General features: G+C 41.2%; 1 protein-coding gene across 1 annotated transcript in view; it reads right to left on the bottom strand.

The window, feature by feature from the left end:
• LOC111145307 (pancreatic lipase related protein 3) overlaps positions 1-17,518 on the bottom strand; it is a 33,390-nt gene extending 15,872 nt beyond the window's left edge. The window contains exons 1-4 of the mRNA XM_022500145.1: positions 17,470-17,518; positions 7,454-7,608; positions 2,538-2,657; positions 1,724-1,855 (exon numbers count right to left, since the gene is read on the bottom strand). Of these exons, the coding sequence (XP_022355853.1) occupies positions 1,724-1,855; positions 2,538-2,657; positions 7,454-7,608; positions 17,470-17,518 (456 nt within the window). The remainder of the gene's footprint in view (positions 1-1,723; positions 1,856-2,537; positions 2,658-7,453; positions 7,609-17,469) is intronic.
• Between the last annotated feature and the right edge of the window lie 3,043 nt (positions 17,519-20,561).

Below are 20,561 nucleotides of genomic sequence, written 5' to 3'. Positions count from 1 at the left end.
CCTGAGAGCCAACCCTGCCAGCACACTCTCATCATGGGTCAAATGCGGTCATACCAGGGCTGTTACATACCTTCCCTGCGTCTGTCTCCTCCAACTGAAGGACACTCTAGCAAATGTCTGTGCTGAGTTTGGTCTTCAAAGAGGAATTTTAATGACTATTCCCAAAGTGACTGTATGCCAAAGAGTCCACACACACACGCACGCACACTCAACGGGGAACAAAGGAGCAAGCCCTTTCTGTTTCATCTGAGCTTCAAGTTCTCTTCACGGTAACAGCGAAAATCAAGCAATTGCCTTCACATGGATAAATTTGTCATTTGATCAAATGTTCCACTTTTTTCCCACCAGTAATGACTGTATTACGTGCTGCCTTATAAAGAGTATTTTCTCCATCCGTTACATGTGAATGTGCATCCAAGGATGTCTCCTGGTCATTAGGGGCCCCTTCCTCCACTGCGGCCACCCTTTCAAATCTCGGCTTTCTCTCTGTCTTCCTCTACAGCCTGGTATCCGATCAGCCCTCCTCCCCCTACAGGCATCCCCTCCTCTGTCCCCATCAATTCACCGAACATGTACTACAGCAAATGCTTTCCTCTCCGCAAACATTTCCTCTCCGACAAGTCACTGCCATTTATTTCCTGGACCTAGAAGAGCCCACAGTGCAGGCCCCAGGATCCACAAGAAATTCACAAAAGGTTAGGACAGGTATTTCTCTGAAGAGATGAAATCGGATTTCATCCTTTAGATGCAAGGACCCATTCTAGGTACCTCCTTGTGCCCTGGTCTCCCTCAAAGGCAGGACGAGCGGACAAACCGTGTGGGGGCAGAGGTGAGGACTTGGCCCCATGAGTCCCCTCCAGCTGGTTCCTCATTGTGCTCAGGTGCAAGCATCACCTCCCTGGGTTGCCCACCTAGGTTAGCCTCTGCTCCAGTCTCTTTCCATCCCACTGCCTTGGACTTCATAGTACTGTCCTCATGCTTTGTCAGAGCAGAAACTGTCTCACTCACCCTGTATCTTCAGTGACTAGAACAGCGCCTAGCCCACAGCGGCGCAGAGAAAAATATTTGTTGAATGAATGAGTGAACCCACCTTAAGAGTCTGAAAGGGTCATAAATCTTTAGATTTTACTTCGCTGCATTTTATGGTGGGAAATTACTTTCTATAATAGTAGGGCATATGGAGATTTATAAATGTCTCAGGGTGTAACCCTCCTATATAGCAAAAGACTTTGCTATTTTATTCTTTTAGAAAATGTAGGTGTTATTGTGCCTGGGCTGGACCACAGACCTAACTAATTCCCTGCCACAGAACCCAATTTCTGTGGGACCATGTAGTTCACATTCCCAATAAATGGTATTCATAAGATGGGAATAGTTTATAATCATTAAGGATAGGTTTATGATGGGACAAAAACTAACTGGCAGGAGACAGTCTTACAAGGCAACCCCGGACATGACCTTGGGGCTGGGGTTAGGGGTGGGGAAAGCCTTGGGTGAGGAACCTGTGAAGGGACACTGCCACCAAGTGGCGCTTTGTAGAATCACAGGCACTTCTTTTCCAAGAAGTCCCTTCCCTTTCCTGGTCACCATACGGAATGCTTAATATCTCAAAAGACGCTTAGAAGTTGTGTAAGCAATAAAAAAGCCATAAAATCGACGCAGATTCTCAGTGTTATGATGCAAAACCAATTAAACACAGTTTTAAAAAATCAACTTCTCTTACCGTGAGAACATTAATAAAATACGCCACCTCAGCCCCAACAACACGCAGATTGTTGACGGCGTCGATGTATTCCAACGAACCGTTAATCCAGTCTATGTTAATGCAATTCACGTCTTCCGCTTTCAGTAACACCTGGCACAAAGATTTATTATGTATGTAAGAAAGAAGAATTAAAGGAAGCCAAAGTGACTGAGCAATGGATTCCAGAATAAGAAATAACACTGGGAAAAAAGAAAAAAGAAATAACACTACCAGGTATTGAGAACAGAGTACACATTAGGTTCTGCCCTAAACCTTTTATATATATCATCTTACTTAATCCCTTTTACAGATAAAGAATCCAAAGCATGGACAAGTTAATTAAACTTAGCCACGATCGTGGTACATAGAACCACGGTATGAATTCAGGCAGCCTGACTCTACTATACTATATGGCCTTATAAATAATTAATTGCTTACTATGTTAGCAGTCTATTAATCTTGAGTGTAAGGGAGGAAAATTAATTTCTTGAAGTGAACCTGGAAAATTTTTTCCCTTAAGTGAGAAATTTATCATATTGTTCAATCTTTTGTCAAAAGTGAGACTTTATCAAAGAATAATTATAAAGAAATATGCTCCCATTATAATCTATGCAATTCATAATAAGTGGGTATAAATGGGAAATGGATAATTCATTTGGGGCCTTGGGACAGGGACAATGTGAGTAACTGAATGGAGGATTTTTCATGAATATGCATTAATATATGCAAAGTACATTCCCATTAAACATACAGCTTTTATACCAGTATAAAGAAGAGGCTATTCGTATCATACATTGCACATGTCTTGCTGCCATTTTCCATCTGATTTCCATCCAGGTATGTTAATACGGGTCATCTTGTCTGTTCCAAAGTGTGAGGTTTGGATAGTTAGATAATTAATTGCACTGATCTCCTATTTCAAGTGAAAAGAGATTAAGGTAAAATAATAATTCAAAATTATTTGACACTTAGTAGAATTATTCCAAGTCTGCTCAAAAGTCTTCCACTACATTTGATTTTTAACAATCTTCTTTAATACATTTTTACCAAAGAAATAGTTACTGCTACACACGGCAAGGTACTAAGAAATTATTAATGCGTTATCAAATATAATATATAAATGTAATCACAAGGAAAGGAAAGAAAAATGTTTGCTTTCAGGGCAAGGTTTGTAAGACAATGCTGGGTCAGTTGCGGTCAGGGCTCCTGTCAGCCTTACTTTTTCTAGCACTTACTTCTCTGCTGCCCATGGAATCCATGAGCCGTGTGCTGCTTGAGGCTTAGGAAATGCTGACAAGGCGGCAAAAGAGATTGTTCACCCCACTTTACGGGGGAGGGAATATAGTTTAGGATCTCACCACATGCAGCGCAATAGCGTATTAATGATCATCTTATGTAATTACCTTAAATGTTCTTTCGTATTTCTTGTATTTTGTTGGATTGTTTTTATAACCAACCAAACTCAATTTAAGCGATACTAGGCACTGAAGTGATTTCGTTCTTAAAAGAAACATGAAAAGGCACGCTCTAAGAAATGCTCAAAATTCTATTTTGAGAAAAAAAAGATGAGCCCTCTAATCAGCGAGTTGCAAGTTGGACCATGGAGAATCCCACAGCAAAGATCCTTCAAAGGAAGGGCCTATTCCTAGCCCTGTGTTTAACAGTAACATGCAAGTTGATCATACAACTTGCAGGCTAGTTAAAATAGCTCCAGGGTGGTAAGCAAGCAGTTAGGAGAATCTTAAATTGACTTACGTAGTCATTATAATATAGCTACACTCGCATGTGCCAGGAATCGTTCTAAGCACTTTGCAGTGAAGACTTTTTAGCTACACTGTGAGGTAGGTACTAACTTTACAGATTAGGAAAGGGCACAATGAGAAGTCAAGTCATTTGTCCAAAGGCCCTCCAGCTAACAAGTCCTGGTGTAGGGGTTGAAACCCACGTGGTCTTTCCCTGAAGTCACATGTTCTACCACCGAGCTCTCAAGTTGGGGTCTGATCATACTGTTCTTTACTGATACGGCCCAGAGCAGATGTGGGATTTGTTGAGACAGATAAGAAAATCAAACGTATCTGGGCTTTTTTTTTTTTTTTTTTTCGGAAGCGCTGCTGTACTGAATAATGGAATCCAAACACAAAAACATTTGTCCATCTACATATTTAAAAGAATCCAGATGTTAATTCCAACCCCAGCTGGAGCTCCTTAAACAACCAACCATATTTTTATTTCTGTGACCAAAAAAAAAAAAAAAAAAAAAAAAAAAAAAAAGAAAAGAAAAGAAAAAAACACCTCAAACCTATTTGAGAAAGGGGATTTGGTAGAAAAAGTTTGTTTAATCTTTCTACGTCGTGAGAAGAGCTGGAGGCTAGATGTGGGGCCTTGTGAAAGCTTCAAAGTGTCAATCTAACAACTCTTATGGGATCCCAGCATCCTCTACTGTCACAAAAGCCTTGAAGAATTCAATAAAGTAGGAAAGGTAGAAAAACACTTTTGTTCTCTTCGTATTCAATCTGGCACACCCCTGTGAAATGACATACTAACCTAGAAAACAGGAAACAACACCATGGAATCAACTCAAAGAGGACACCTCAGCTTCTGCTGCCGCAAGGACAGAGCCATAAAAGGGTGTCAAGACAGAAGGGGTTATCCCAAGAAAGGGCTAGGTAAAGTTTCAATGTTTAGCTGGGTGCTCAGACCTTTACTTTTAACGTTCTTATCATTGAAGAATCACAGAGCCTACCTGGTATGAGATCAACCCGTTCCACAGAGCATAGCTACTCTCTCGGTGATCTCATCTGTAGTCAGTCAAAAGTAGTCACCAGTTAGGTATGTCCCAGCCTAGAGAAAAGCTGCAGGCCCAGAAACCACCATAATTGTGCAAAATGTGCATCACCGCCAGTGACTAACCGTATGAGCCGCTGTGGGGGATGGCAGATTGGATTCATTCTTATAGAATTGTAGCTGTGAAGACCTGGGACTCTCCGAAGAGTCCAGGTTATTGCACAACGGTTAGCTTTAAAAGCCCTCCCTCTGGGAAAAGAGAACATTAAACCATTGCACGGTTAACTTCTGCTTTCTCATACACCAAGGGTAGCATATGGGCCAACCATGGGGCCATCGAGGTTTTTAGTATTGTATGTTGACCCAACCTGTATCCTGACTGTTGGTATAAAACACATGAACACCAAACCCTCAGGCTTCCATCCATTGCAAAATTCAAGTACAGATCTGGTTTGTCACAGGGTTTTTTCCAAATGGAAGGGAGTGGAAAAGACGTGAGGAATGTTGCCTTTATGGTCCCTTTATTAGGAGAGTACTCAGTGTCTGACAGTCTCTTCATTGCCTTTAGGGTCCACATTCTCCTAAAGACTGACCTTTATCACCTGTTTTGGTGCCCGTGCTTTATGGTTCAAGTGCACTTCAAGTTCAAGTGCATGGCCACTATGTAGAAGGACTAAGGACCAATGAGTCCTATGAAGACTGAGGGACAAGACCAGGGGTTCAGTTAGTCCTGAATACACACATGTACCCTAAAGTTCTAACCAGAGAGCAAAGGTGCTCCAAAACTTTTATATTCAACAGATTCCCTTTACATTAGAAAAAATGGTGGCAAAATAGATATAACACAAAAATTACCATCTCAACCATTTTGAAGTATACAATTTAGTAACACGAAGTCATCAGCGTTGTTGTGTAACTATCAGTACTATCCCTCTCAAGGAACTTTTTATCATCCCAAACTGAAATCCTGTACCCTGAAATAGTAACTCCACAATGTTCCCTCCCCCATCCCCTGGTAACTATTATCCTACTTTTCTATCTCTATGAATTCGACTATTCTAGGGGTTTCATATAATGGGAATTTCATGGAATGCACCATGCTTGTCCTTTTGTGTCTTTGCTTATTTAAGTTTGTAAGATGTTTTGAAGGTTCATCCATGTTGTGGCATCTACCGCAATGCCATTTCTTTTTAAAGCTGAGGAACATTCCTCTCTTGGCTTTTTGATAGTTACGGAAATCACACTTTTGAGTACACTTTCTCTGTAAATTTCTCTGGACCCCAATTAAGGGCTTTTCCTCTTTGTTTTGGATAGAGCTGTCATCGACAGGGCAAAGGGCGGATTTCAGTGAAGAGCCGTGTGCCCCTACGTACGTGTGTGTCTGGTCAGTGGAGAGCTACACATCAGATTCTGTTGGTGTGGTGTCTTGGCTGGGTCTGATGGAAAGTGAGGCTCAGGGTGAATCAGGAGCAGGTAGAGATGGGAAATTATCTTGAACCGCGGAGTGCTTGTTCTCTGGCCTTTGCTCTGCTTAGGTCTAGTATCATGCTTTTTTTCTGTGCCCCTAAGATCACATCACTCTTTGGGTTTCAACTCTCACCTCGGGGTAAAAGACTTTGGCATCTCTTTTTCCAGCTCTAGACTGCCTACTGAGCTATAAGATGCAAATATCCGATAGCCGGCCCAAACCTCACTGGTCCAAAATGTAACTCATTCTCCTGCATCCCCAATCAAGTTTTCTTGACAAGAGGTCATTATTCTTCCTGTGACTCATGTGTGATGTCTCAGGACAGTTTAGGATGTTTATCATGTCGGTCTTCTGTTCTCATACTCGTGCCCTTGCTCTGGCTCAGAGTAGTTCCCTGAGTCTGGTTTTCTAGCACTCTCAAATAGAACTTTCTGAGATAGTGGAAATAGCCTATATTTGCATGGTCCAAAATGGTAGCCACTAGCCACAGAGGGCTACTGAGCACGTGATATGTGGCTGGTGCAGCTGAAAAATGGAATTTTTCATTTTATTTAGTTTTAATACCCATGTAGCTCATTCATGATTAGTGTGTTGGGCGGCTCGGTACTACATGGTCTGGAGATCACTGGCAGGCTCTCCCAGCTCCGGTCCAAGAAGGTTCACTGCAGCCAGGGTAAAAAACCTATAGACTCATTAAAAACTCCCACTGGGGCCTCATGGCTCACAGAATAAAACCCAGAGTCCCCAGGAAGATTCTAGTTCCCTAGAATTCATCTCTAAACTACTTTTCTAACTAACTCCATACTCCAGCACTTCCTCTCTGTCCTCCGTCCAACTCGACATGACATCAGACATACTCTGCAGGCTTTCTTTCATCCACACCACTTCATTTGTCACTTCCCTGTGTGTCTCTGCTTACATAAACCCTGCCCACTCTGTGGGACACACCTCAAACAGGTGTCTTCCTCAAAGCCTTTCCTGGTTCCCGTCCCACCCCCAAGGGGAAGGTAAGCCTTTCCTCACCACGCTCCCAGATTCCTTTTTTTGTATCTTACGTAACAGATTATAGTTGGTGCTGCAACAGAAGTTAATTGTTTACAAACCCTATTTTCCCTAATACAATAAACAAGATACTGTCTTATTTAATCAATTTGAAACATGATAGATACTGTTGCTTGTCCCTAGTCTTACCTGTGGAAAGTTCTCAATTAGTATATTAATCGAATGGAGTATCAAATTCATTTCATATGAAACAACAGATGCAGAGCAATCTTTATATTTAAGTACTAGAACAAATAATATGACAAGAAAATCTGGCTCACAATACTAAAAAGAAATATTGGCCTTTAAATCAGTAGTTTGTGCCAGAGTAAGTTACTGAACCTAGGCCTTCTGTATCTATAGATACATCTTCTGATGTAGAATAACCTATGTGTGAAGGCAGCAAGTTAGCTTACCTGATAGACTTTGGGATTATGTCTAGTGTAGAGCAGAAAGCGAGTGTTTATCTCCTCTGGAGACCAGGGCAAACCTGCCAACTGTCTTGACAAGGTCCCAGTCCATGGTAAACCGTCTTTAAAGCACCCCACCCTTTCATAGCAAACTTCTTTTCCTGCAGCAAAAAGATGGAGTGTTAGTATTATAGGAACCAGGTCCAGAGAGAGGCTGGGTTTCCCACCACAATGGTTCATTAAAATAGGGATTTAAGTCAAACAAATTCGGCCCAGGGAGACTCTCTTTAAAGAATGCTCTCCACTCCCCTTCTGCCACCACCCTCCTCCTATTATTTATGACTATGACTTTGCAGATCACAGTGCCACAAAGGAGAGCATAGGGACTTTGGAATCAGATATTCCTGACTTTGGACAATTCTTTTTTCTTTTATGTCCTCTGCAAAGTAGAGTTAATCCCACTTACCTTACAGCCTTGATAGGAAGATTACCTATCACCCAGGACAACCCTTGTGAATGGGCCTAGACATAGATACTGAGTGTTCCCTGAATTCCTGCCTTTTCTTATGAGAGTGAAATTTTTGCTGAAAGGGACCTTGGAGTCCCCAGAGCCTAACACTATACCTGAGAGGTATAGGTCTCCTGAGAGCACAGGGACAGCAAAATTTCATTCAGTTGTAACCAAGTCTCTTCTGTCTGGAGCTCACCCCACTCATCTCTACAATGAGAAGCTTTGGGGAAACTGAGTCTTAATATTTCTGCCATCCACTGACTTTCCTTTGTCTTTTCAACAGGGCTTTTCTTTTTCATTTAATAGTCAAAACAACTTCATTTCCTGTTGTTTAATGGAGGAATAATTTAATTTATTCAGTGATAATTGCTATTATTTGTTCAACTTATTAATGAATTATGTATTCAATTTATTATTACTTATTACATTGGTTTTCATTTGTTCATTTTAGGATTATTTGTTACTAGTGACTAGAGCTGTTTGAAGACTTGAATTTGAGGGTTTTCTTCCATTTACCAAAATATGGCAAATCAGACTTTGACTTCCAAGTCCACCAGATTTTACTTTAAAATTTTAGGAGATACAGCATTTTCTCCATTCCCTACCAATGAGGTTCCACAATAAATATAAAGAGAGAGGACAGAGAATTAAATTTTTAAAAAGAAATTGTACAGGTGAGCAACATCCCCTCCTCATTCCCAAACCCAGCCCTGTCCCCAGAGGTGACAGTTATTCTGGTGGTCACCCCCATCTCTCTATATAACACACTTACCCCACTAAGTTTTGATATAATAACTTTAGTCACACATGATCTATTAACTCGCTACAGTAATAAATGAAGATTTAACCCACCTGTTCTTGGAATCAGCCAGGATCAGGGCAAGAAACAAATCACACCGCTTATTTTTAACTGTGAGAGTTTAATACAATGAATTGTCATTAATCAGATATTGGCAAACCAAAGGCAAAAAGGGGACCAGACAGCAGCTCCCAGGTGACAACTGCAGGAGCAGCTACTGGCAGGGTCTGGTGGGAGACACAGAAGAGGTTTGTTTATTCAAATGAGGAAACTTGGAGGAAGGGCTGCTAGACCCGGGCCAGGGTACTGTCTCCAGAGCTGGGGTTCAGTCCCTGAAGAGGGGTGCTAGCCGGCTAGTGCTGGCATCTTTAAGTGGGCACTAGGTACCCCTGGTACCCCACGCACCAGGGGTTTTAGAACAGCTGCAAACCAGAGCCATCAGCTGCTACTGGACAATTGTTCATGCAGAGGTGACAAGTCACTGCTGGAAAAACACTGACAGGAACCGGGAGCCAACAGGAAGGAGCACCTCCTTTTTTCATCCTGGAGCCTCAGTGTCCCTCTAGTGTCCCTGCTGACAGTGCTTCTCTGGGAATGGCTGAACAGGGGGAACCGTGGTTGAGCATCTCAGTGCTGGCCGGGCAAGGGCTGACATGAAGCTGGGGGGCAAGAGCTCCTACAGGACAATTCTCTCCACATTGTCTTAAGTCCTCCTCCTCTACAGTCAGTAACATTGTTTTTAGCTCATCTAATGGCTTCCACTATAAAGTTATTTGACAGACAGAGATCACAAGTAGGCGGGGAGCGGGGGGGAGAAACAGGCTCCCTGTTGAGCAGAGAGCCTGATGTGGGACTCAATCCCAGGACCCTGGGATCATGACCTGAGTCAAAAGCAGCGGCTTAACCCACTGAGCCACCCAGGCACCCTGGTTTCCACTATAAACTTAAATAGTAATTATCATCATCATCATCATCTTCTTCTCCTTTTTATTTTTCTTTTTGAGAGAGAGAGAGAACAAGGGGGCTGGAGGGGTAGAGGGAGAGGGAGAAAGAGAATCTTAAGCGGACCGTTAGGCTTGATCTCATGTCCCTGAGATTATGACCTGAGCCAAAATCAAGAGTCAGATGCTTAACCGAGTGAGCCACCCCAGGTGCCCCCGTACTCTTTTCTTTTTTGATCCATACCTCCTACTTCTCATAACCTGACTCCCTACCTTTGCAAGACAAGGCTTAAGCCGTGTTGCCCGTCCTCTTCCCTTCCATCTTCCAAAGGCTGCCGGCCACACTTTGACTTTCATACCGTCAAAGTTAATAACATTCAGACTTTGCTCTATAATCATAATTAAGTCTTTTGTGTTTTATCTGTAGACTGGCTCTAAAGAATTGAATATCAATAAACAGAGACATATTATTATGACTAGATAAATATTTTTCCTTTCAGAGCCAGTTAGCATGCTATAATTACATTTCCTTGTCTGCACCTCATTATTCAGCTACCCATTCCCTTCAGAGGAGAAGATTCAAATGAATGATCTTTTCATAGACATGAATTGCTCAACATCAGTGTCATTTTAGTTTCCTCCATATTTGGATTATGCTTTTCTTATGCCATCTCATTTTCCTGGATTCTCTGGTTGCCTTTGTTTTCTCTTGTTGCAAGAGTAAACATGCGCCCTCTTCCATATATCCCTAGTACAGTACAGCTCCTCAATCAACATTTCTCCTGCCTGGAATCTATTCTGTTTTTTCTGTTGAAGCACACATACATGCAGTTCTGATTTGGACCAATGAGTTTACATTTGGATTGTGTATTTTATTTTTTTAAGATACATGTATTTGAGAGAGAGAGAGAGCATGGTGGGGATGGGCAGGGGGAGAGAGAGAATCTCAAGCAGTCTCTGTGCCAAGCATAAACCTGACTCAGGGCTCCATCTCAGGACTCTGAGATCATGACCTGAGCTGAAATCAAGAGTCAGATGGCTTAGCCACCCAGATGCCCCTAGATCATGCTATTCTAATAGAACCTTCTGTTTTTTCCTAGAATGTCCAGCTGCCTTTGTTTTTTGGGTTACATGGCTCCCCCCTCCCCAACACAAATTCTTAACTACATCATTCAGTCTATGGAAGTGAGTTTGGATTTTGAAATGAAGGTTGTTATAAATATTGTCCATTCTCAATGTTTGTAACTTACCAGGGTTATTGGTCACCATGTCCTTTTTCATAAGGAAATGCCCACTGAAAGAGCATAAAGTTAGAAGAAACTACATGTGACGAAGGAGACTGGTCAACATCTTAAGGCACTAAATCCATTTAAAGAAAAGAATTGAAAGATTAATAGTGCTTTAAAAATAACATGTTTTCTATAAAATCAGTAAGTTGTTATTGGGCCAATATAAAACAAAGAATATAGTTTTAAAATGGTAGCCTTGAAGATATGCAGCCATTGAAAATGTTTACAGAGATCTGTAATGCGGTCAGTAATAAAGTGAGAATGATATAGGGTTGGGGGGAAAGGGCAGGTAGGTAGCAGAACTATGTATGGTTTTATTTAAAATGCATGGGGAAAAATAAAATTTAAAGGAAGTGCTTCAAAATATTGACAGTGATGAGAACACATTTTTATTTTATTTTATTTTAGTTTTTATTTTCTTTATCTTTATCTATGGTCTTAAATTTTCAATGATTAATAATGATTACTTTAATAATAAAATAAGTTAGGGGCACCTGGGTGGCTCAGTGGGTTAAAGCCTCTGCCTTCAGCTCAGGTCATGATCTCAGGGTCCTGGGATCGAGCCCCGCATCGGGCTCTCTGCTCAGCAGGGAGCCTGCTTCCTTCTCTCTCTCTCTCTCTGCCTACTTGTGATCTCTATCTGTCAAATAAATAAATAAATAAAAATCTTTAAAAAAATAAAAAAATAAAAAATAAATAAGTTACAACAGAAAAAAAAGAGTACTACTTCTCCAAATTATGTTCAGTGTGGCTTCTGGATCTTACTAATAATAATTAAAACAGCAAAAACAGACTGAGCCCTAAGTGTCACGTAGTTGAGGAAGTGGACACTTAGAAAAAGCAATCACTAAAAAAAAAAAAAAAAAAAAAAAAAAAAAAAAAAGAAAAAGCAATCACTCTTGCCCAATGAGTCACTGCTGTTAAGTGGTAAAATATGGACCATCAGGCAGCTCATTCTATTACTAAGTAGAATCGAGAGGAACATTAATTAATTACCTTTTGCCTGTGGTAAGCAAGAGCCTCCAAATCTCCTTGTCTTACCAAAATAAGGGTTTATTTCTCATTTATGTTACATTTTGGCTGCAATAGTTTTAGGTTCACTGTGGCTCTGATTTACCAGTCCTTTTCACTCCAGATCTAAGCTAAAGAGACCCTTGTTCAGAACATGTTGCTCTTGGGGCAGAGAGAAAGCGGGTAAAGGCTCTTCACACAGGCATTGAGACTTGGACTGTCTTTGTACATCCTGTGGCCAAAGGTGGGGCTGAGGCTACAGAGTCCTCTTCCAGGGATAGGGAGTAAATAATGGGGGACAATAATACAGTCTGCCATGGAAGGGTACTGGGGTTACATTTTTATAGGTGCCACCGGAAGGAAAAGCCTTTTGTCATTTAAATGTGCATTTCTTGAATTACCCACACAAACTGAATATCTTGTGCATTTCTGCCCCTTTGCACATCTGTGGGTGAGATCTTTGTGTCCTATGCACTTTTTCTAAAGTTTGCTTTTTTCCTATTTGTAAAAACTCTTCAAATACAATTTGCTGCTTTCCAGTCAGATATTGAGAAAAGATATTCTAGTTTGCTCTTTGTATTTTTGTTTTATAGAAGTTTCACATTTTATTCAAAAAATGATTAATCTTTTCCTTTACAGTTTTGGGGTTTCACCTTATTTAGAAAAGTATTCCTTACTTCAAGTTAATTCACAATTCCACTCTGTTTTCTTTTATACGTTTCTTGTTTCAGTTTTACTTTAAATGTTCACCGATCTGAGATTTATTTTGGTGTAAAGAGTAAGATTTTCATCTAGAATTTCATTTCTCTTGGCCTGAATTTATACAAAGTATAATCATTTTAATTTCTTCCACACCTGTGGTTATTTCCCATTGTTTATTTAAATCTGTCGGCATGGTTTTCTATTTCTTAAGTTTTATTAAGCAACCATCACACGTATCTATCAATTATATTGCCTTTCTCCTGTTTTTCTAATGCGTTAACCTCTACATTTATTTTAATTAATGAAATTCTTCCTTCAATATTACTTGTTCTTTTTCTAATTTCTTCAATTCTTGAGTCATTACATTTTGATATATTCTGCAATTGAAGTGCTTTATTTCCTTTTTGACCTAAAAGTTCTTTAAAAGAGCATTTGAAATACAGCATAGTACATGAAGCTAGGTTTAATTGGTTAAGAAATCATATAAAGTTGGCATATCAGTTCATATTTTCTTAATTTCCACTTTCTAAATGAGTCATTTCTCTATCTTACTGTGAGCAGCCTTTTCCAATGACAAAAAAAATCTTGAAAGTAGATTCATTAATTTATTCAAGAAATATTTATTTGAGTGTCTATTAGGCACCCGACACTGTTCTCAGCACTGGGGATTCAACAGTGGAAGAAATAATCCTAATCTTCATGGAGTAGAGTCTAGTGGAGTTGTGGGGACAATGAATAAAAACACATAAATTAACTGAAAGTGCATGTATATTCAGGTGAGAAGGGGTTTCTAGGTGACATTTTTTCTTTTCTTAAGTAGGCTCCATGCCAGTGTGGAGTTCAACATGGGGCTTGAACTCATGACCCTGAGCGCCAGACCTGAGCTAAGATCAAGAGTCAGATGCTTAACAACTGAGCCACCCAGGTGCCCCTAAAATGGGAGGCATTTGAATCCATAGTCGAAGGGGATGAGGAGCACACTATGGGAATTTCTGGTGGAGGGCAGCATTCTAGGCAGAGGGAAGGGAATGTACCAGCCTCTGGGGGAAGGAGCGTGCTCAGTGTGACAGAGGAATTACAAGGAGTTCACCCTGACCAGAGCTGAGGGATCAGCGGGGAGAGACAGGTCTACAACCCCTGATTCTGCAGTTTCAAAATCTAAAAATCTCTGGGGAAAAGAAGTGGGGTGTTGACTTTTTCATTTGTTTTTCAATTTGCAGCAGACTCATTTGGCAACAGAAACTGACCTAACTGTGTGTGTGTGTGTGTGTGTGTGTGTGTGTGTGTGTGTACTCATTATCCCACTTACTAGGAGTATTCATAGATTTTACTACAAAAATATCTGCGTGGTTGTTTACAGGTTGCTACCCCGGAATTCCTCTTGAGGTTTTGTATTTTACAGTGTACTTACCATAGTCTCTTTCTAAAATAAAATATAATTGGAGTGCCGGAATGTAGTCCCAGGGGGTTGAATAAGGGATGGTAGACAAGTAGCAGGGATGGTGTTTAGAAAGTTTACAGAGAACTATAGCATCCAGTGCTTGGCAGATCATTGGAAGGAGTTGGCGTTTCCTCCGAGGTGAGGGGGAGAGCCATTGGAGGGCCTTGAGCAAAAAAGTGATGCAGACTGACTGAGTCTGGCTTTTATTTTGAGAACTGATTGAAGCAGGAGAAGGGGAGAGGCTATTGTAGTCAACTAGACAAGAGAGAATGGTATCCAAAAGGTTAAGGTGATGGCAGGGTGGGTGGTGAGAAGTGGTCAGGTTCTGGATAAATTGTGAAGGAGGATTCAAAGGAACTCACTGATTAATTAGCAGAGAGGTGTGATAGAAAAGTGGAGGATGATGTTGAGGTTTTCAGACGAAGTTCCTAGAAGACTGGAGTTGCCATTAATTGGGTTGGAGAAACTCTAGAAGAGACAGATTTGAGAGTGACTCAAGAGCTCAGCTCTGGATATGTAGCTTTTATATGAATTAGACACATGGTGGAGATGCCACAGAAACAGCAGGACGTGAGGCAGGACTTCCCGGGAGAAGTTCAGCTGGAGACAGGAACTTGGAAGACTTGAACATAAAGTTGGTATTTGACGTCATGAATATGGATAAGATCACCAAGGGAGTGATGACAGGTAAAGAAGAGGGATGATCTCAGGATGGAATCCAAGGACAATCCATCATTAAAACATCAGGAAGATGAGAGGCAAAGAGCAAACAAGACTGCCAAGAAGTCATTGAAGAAGTAGAGGAAATCTGGAAGAGTGTGGCATTCTAGAAGCCAACTTGAAAACTTAAACACACACACACACACACACACACACACACACACACACACCAAAAGCAACCCTGTCACCAGGGGAGGGGACAATAAAAAATACCAAATACTGCCAGGTCTAAAAGATAAGGATGCAGAATTCACCATGGGCTTGTCACCACAGGAGTGACTGGTGACCATGACAAGTTGTAGTTTCTGGGGTGAGAGCCCGACTGGAGTGAGTTCAAGAAATAAGGGGGGGAGAAATAAGAAACCCTATGTACACACCTCAGAAGTGGGAGTTTTAAAGATGGGTGAAACAACACGTTTGTGTCCTGCAGGGAATGTCCCAGAAGAGAGGAAGAACATTGGTGAGACAGGAGAAATAGAAGATCGCGAAGTAGGATCCTTGAGCACATGAGAGGAGACAGACTCTAAAACATATACAGGGGAAGGACTGGCCTTTGTTGGAGCAAAACACCTTATCTCTTGTGTGAGAGAGAGAAGAGGAGAATGTATGGACAGCTGCACCCATGTAGCTGGTACTGGGAGCTCCAGGAAGGCCTCTTTGTTTCCATTTTCCTGCTGAAATAGGAATCCAGGCCATCAGCCCGGGGTGAGCAGGGAAGTGTTGGAAGTTTGAGTGGAGGGGGGAGGAACGAAACAACCCAGGAGCCCAGGCAAATGAATGGACAAGAGAAGAGGAGTGAGATGGCCTGGCAGCTTCAGGGTCTTCCGCGGTACCCACGAATTCACAGCGAGACGAGCAGCGGGCTATGTGCTTTTTCTCCAGGCACATTCAGCTGCACAAAGCAGATGAGGTGTTGGATTTAACCAGGGTTGTGGTTAAGCCAAGTGAAGCAAGAGTTAACAGAGAGAAGTCCAATGTGCATGATACGGAGTGATCGTGATGGACCATGGGATTTAAACAAAGTAAGGAGGGAACTGAGGAGAGAGTTAGCTGCCAACAATTTTTAAAAAAATAGGTAATTATATGAAATTTAGATTATTTAATATAAACATTGTATGTGTATATATACACATATATATTTATTTATTTCCATGGCACATATACATTCATTACAGAGATATTATAAAATTTGACTCTCCATCACATCTGTATTACTACCTATACTGGCATCTATTAAATTTGTAACAAGGTCTATTTGGGTTCAGCTCTCTGGCAGCGGCCATTTTACAATTTGTGATTAATTCAGTAAGCCTTCAACAGAAATCACTTCCTGCTGAGAAGCAAACATTTCTGACATAGGGAAGCCTTGTCAATCACCGCTGCGTGCCGGGAGCTGAACCCAGGGGCCGGCACACAACAGGTGATTGTATTTGTTGGTTGAAATAAAACAGATAAGCATCCTTGTTCGGAGAGGGTTTTGAGGAGTTGGCTGTGTGTAGAGATGGGAAAGAGGCTCTGAACTCTGGAAGGAGGAGACACCACCTGAGAAAAGAAGGTGGCAGATAAGGGAAAAGAAACCAGGGCTGACTTCTCTCGCTCAGTTCTGCTTTGGAGCTCATCAGTCTAACGGCTTCCAACACTCAAATCAGGCCGTTTCCTGCCCCTTCTTGGGACATCCTACAACAAACAATAGCTCCATCCACTTTTATCCCATAGTAAAGAGCTGGAGGGCAGGGACTAAAGACATTGAAATTCTTTGATTCTATTTTGGTTAAAACATATCAGCTAACTTTTGTTGTGCTTCAGGAGGTAAAAACAAACAGGGGCGCCTGCGTGGCTCAGTGGGTTAAAGCCTCTGCCTTCAGCTCAGGTCAGGATCCCAGGGTCCTGGGATCAAGCCCGAGTGAGGCTCCCTGCTGAGCAGAGAGCCTGCTTCCTCCTCTCTCTCTGCCTACTTGCGATCTCTGTCTGTCAAATAAACAAAATCTTTAAAAAAAATTAAAACAAACAAACTAACAAAAATCCAAAACAAAGTAAAAGGAAGTAAAAACAGAGAAAAACCAACTAGTACATGGGAGATACGTAAGGACAGGAAAAGCACAAGACATGAGTGTGGAATTAGTGTGTAAGAAATGTTCACAGACCAAAAGCCCTTCCCAAAATCATGATCCAAATACAAAAAAATCAACCTGGAAGTTCTAATCAGCATTAATTATTCATTCATTCATTCATTCATTCATTCATTCAGCATGTACAGTGAATCAGGTACTGAAATTAAAAATATGAATGTATTTTTTCATTTACTGCTCTATACCTTTCTTAGAAGTGAAGAAATTAAGACTTTAACAGATAAGTTACTCGACCAAGTCCATAAGGCTGGTAAGTGCAGAGCTGCGAGCCCAAGTAGGAGACCACCCAGCAACTTTTATCTTATTGGAAATAGATGCTTACATACTCATCAGACTTAGTATTACTAAGTTGATGCATTTCCCTTATGACAAGTAAATGAAAATATAAAGAAAGCCGGTATTTCAAAGCCCATGTCAGTCACATTTTGGATGCGACGATACCCCCCATTTTCAAGGAACTAAGAAATGAGGAGTCTTACCTGTTGATGTGCCGAAGAGTAAGAGAGCAGCTATCCAAAGTGGGAGCATCTAAGTTGATTTTAAGAATCACATCAACTCTTCTTAAAGGTTTTTACTGGTAAAGTCACTTCCCTATAAAATATTAAGCAATTTTCTTCAAAGTGATACCTCTTAACATTTAAGTTCTAGGTCCAGAAGCGCATGGAGCTCACACGACCTTTAATCCCTGTGTCCTGCAGAGAAATGTGCCAGAGCCTACGCTCCTAGCTCCACGTTGAGAGATTTAATGAGCAGGGCGTGCCTTCCATTAGGTGATTGGTAATTAAAACTTCTGAGGTTTTGCTGTTTCATCATTAGCAATATTTTGATTAAGCACAGACTGAGTCACTCTTGAAAGTTATTTTAAGGCTTTGGGATGGTAGATCACATTTAAAAGGCACAATTTTTCCAAGTCAGGATTATGCACTTTGAGTATTCTTTCCCTAACCCATTTTTGAGGGCAAACATTGGTTTACTACAAATAGACCCTCGTAAAATATTATGAATTGAACAATGAATGTAGCTAGTAATGGCTAATCTGCCCATTATAATGGGGCAATAAAATGTAGCATTGTCATCTAGAGCCCAATCATCTGGGTTGCCCAAATTCTGGCTCTGCTACTTATTTGAGGTGACCTCAGGCTAGTAAGCCTCAGCTGCACCTTTCCTCACTTGTAAAATGGGGATCATCATGGTGCCTACCTCATAGGGTCACTGGGGTGATTGAATTCTTACTATATGAATAGCACCTGGTAGATAGTACTATATTAAGAGTTAATTTTATTAGTTATTTTTCCACTACGTTAATGGTTATGAGAACAAATTTATGTCCACATATAGCTAAATACACCCCGATGTCATGGTACATAGGCTTCATAATGACATTTAATGTCATGCAAACCTGCCTTGTTGGCGACTACATTCATTTCAAGTGATTGAGTTCACAGATACCCTCAGTCAGTTTCTCCATTTTTAAATCCTCATAGATGATGGCTCAAAGTATTTCTTGCTTTTTCTTAATTTTTTTCCTCTCAGCATAACAACATTAAGATGTTCAAGTATTTATGAAGCAGTCAGCCCTTCCATATAAATCTTGTTATACTATGATATATTTGTTGATAGAAAAAAAGTAGCATTACTTGTCGGTGATCTCACATCCTTTGAGGAAATTCTTACTCTAGAGAGAATATGATTCCAAGAGTAGAAGACTCATTACGCTTTAACAATTATATTTAACGACCATCAGATATTGGTGACCCCATAGCTGCTTGCTGAAATCACAGCTGTTCTGCCTGAAAAAATTTTGCATAGAGCAGTTAGCAATAGCTCTTAAAAGTTCATCATGAAATCAAAGCTCCACTTATAGATGTCAGCACACCAAAATGAGAAAAAACAGCAAATCTGTTGAGTTCTTGATTCAAGAATAGAGAATAATTTAATTAATTTTGTCCCTGACATGATAAATTATTTTTAGGATTTAGTACGGCAGAGAGCCTTTAAAGATGTCATGATGGATATTTCAATATTAATGTCAGAACCCTGAAGAATATGGCTGTAATTTAAAAAATCACTTTTTAGGCTCTTTTTTAATGCATGGCATTTTAAATTATCCAAGATTTCAAGGAGGCCAAGGATTTCGTCATGGCCGTTTTGGTGAGGCAAAGCAAGAGTGAAGTACAAAGACAAATACCCAAGTAATCTCAGCAAACCAAATACTTGAGTGGCTACTACATGCCCGGCACAATTAGAGTTTTCAGTGATACATCCATGAATAAAAGACAATAAAGACCCTGCCCTCTTGAATAGGACAATGGGGAAGGCAACCAATAAATACAGTAAACAAGTAAATTGTAGAGTATGGGGAAAGGTGGGTTAAGTACTATGGGGTGGGGAAGAAAGCAGAGTAAAGCAGATTGGGCAATCTGGGATTTGGTTAGAGGAGAGAGCTGCTATTAAGTCTGAATGGTCCAGGGAGGTCTCACTGAGAAGGTGATGTTTGGGCAAAGACTACTGGCGGAGGTGAGGGAGGTAACTACGTGACTCTCCAGAGAGAGGGACAGGTGGTCGCTCCTGTCTTTGAGGAAGAGCAAAAAGGTCAGTATGGCAGGAGCAGAGGAAGAGGAGTAGGGGATGAAGTCACAGAGACACTTAGGGGCCAGAGTGGGTAAGGCTTTATTGGTCATTGTAACAACTTCAGATTTTCCTCTCAGGAAAATGGAAACCACTGGAGGGCTCTGAACAGAGGACACCTGGTCTGACAATGTTTAGAACAGGGTCTTTCTGGCTGCTCTCCTGCCAAGAGATTGAAGTCGAGCAAAGGTAGAAGCACCTTTTCCCCCTCCTTTCTGTTACTGTTCTTTTATTTTTGTAGTAAACTCTCTAGAGGTGCTGGTGGGCGTTGTGGGGAGCTGGTGGGAGGAGGGTCCTCCTGGGTGGGGGCTGGGGATGGGGTTATTACACTGAACTCCCTGTCCCAGAGGGCCTGTGTGGAGCGTGTGTCAGGAGTGGTGCTGGCACAAAGGGAGACACAGCTGCACAAACACACAGATCACAGCATGGGGGTATAGGTAGGCAGGAGAGGCTGGGGGCCATATTGCCCTTTGGGAGTGGGGTCAGCCTCCCAGCTAGGAGGCTATTTCAGGAATCCAGGTGACAGATGATGATGGTTTGGACCAAGAGGGTGCCAAGAGAGGTGGTGGGAAGTGGATCAACTCAGGATACAGTCTGAAGGTAGAGCCAATAGGGTTCCCTTTCTTACCATGTCTATTCTTTGACTTAGTTCTGGAAGGATGCAATGGTATAGGAAGGTCCTCCGTGTGTTTTGCAGATCTACTCCTTTTCTTCCCCCTTCTCTATTCTTGAATAACAGATTTTCTCTTATGAGTATCATCAGAATAATTCTTATGATATTTGAAAGGACAAAAAATATATTTTTTAAAGATTTATTTATTTATTTATTTGATAGAAAGAGAGATCACAAGTAGGCAGAGAGGCAGGCAGAGAGAGAGGAAGAAGCAGGCTCCCCGCCAAGCAGAGAGCCTGATGCGGGGCTCGATCCCAGGACCCCAGGACC

Source organism: Enhydra lutris, unplaced genomic scaffold (assembly GCF_002288905.1).
Source record: "Enhydra lutris kenyoni isolate GAN:26980312 unplaced genomic scaffold, ASM228890v2 scaffoldscaffold12, whole genome shotgun sequence".
In the NCBI taxonomy this organism is placed as follows: domain Eukaryota; kingdom Metazoa; phylum Chordata; class Mammalia; order Carnivora; family Mustelidae; genus Enhydra; species Enhydra lutris.
The sequence above is the reverse complement of the archived record's forward strand: the minus strand, read 5'-3'. Positions and strand labels throughout refer to the sequence as shown.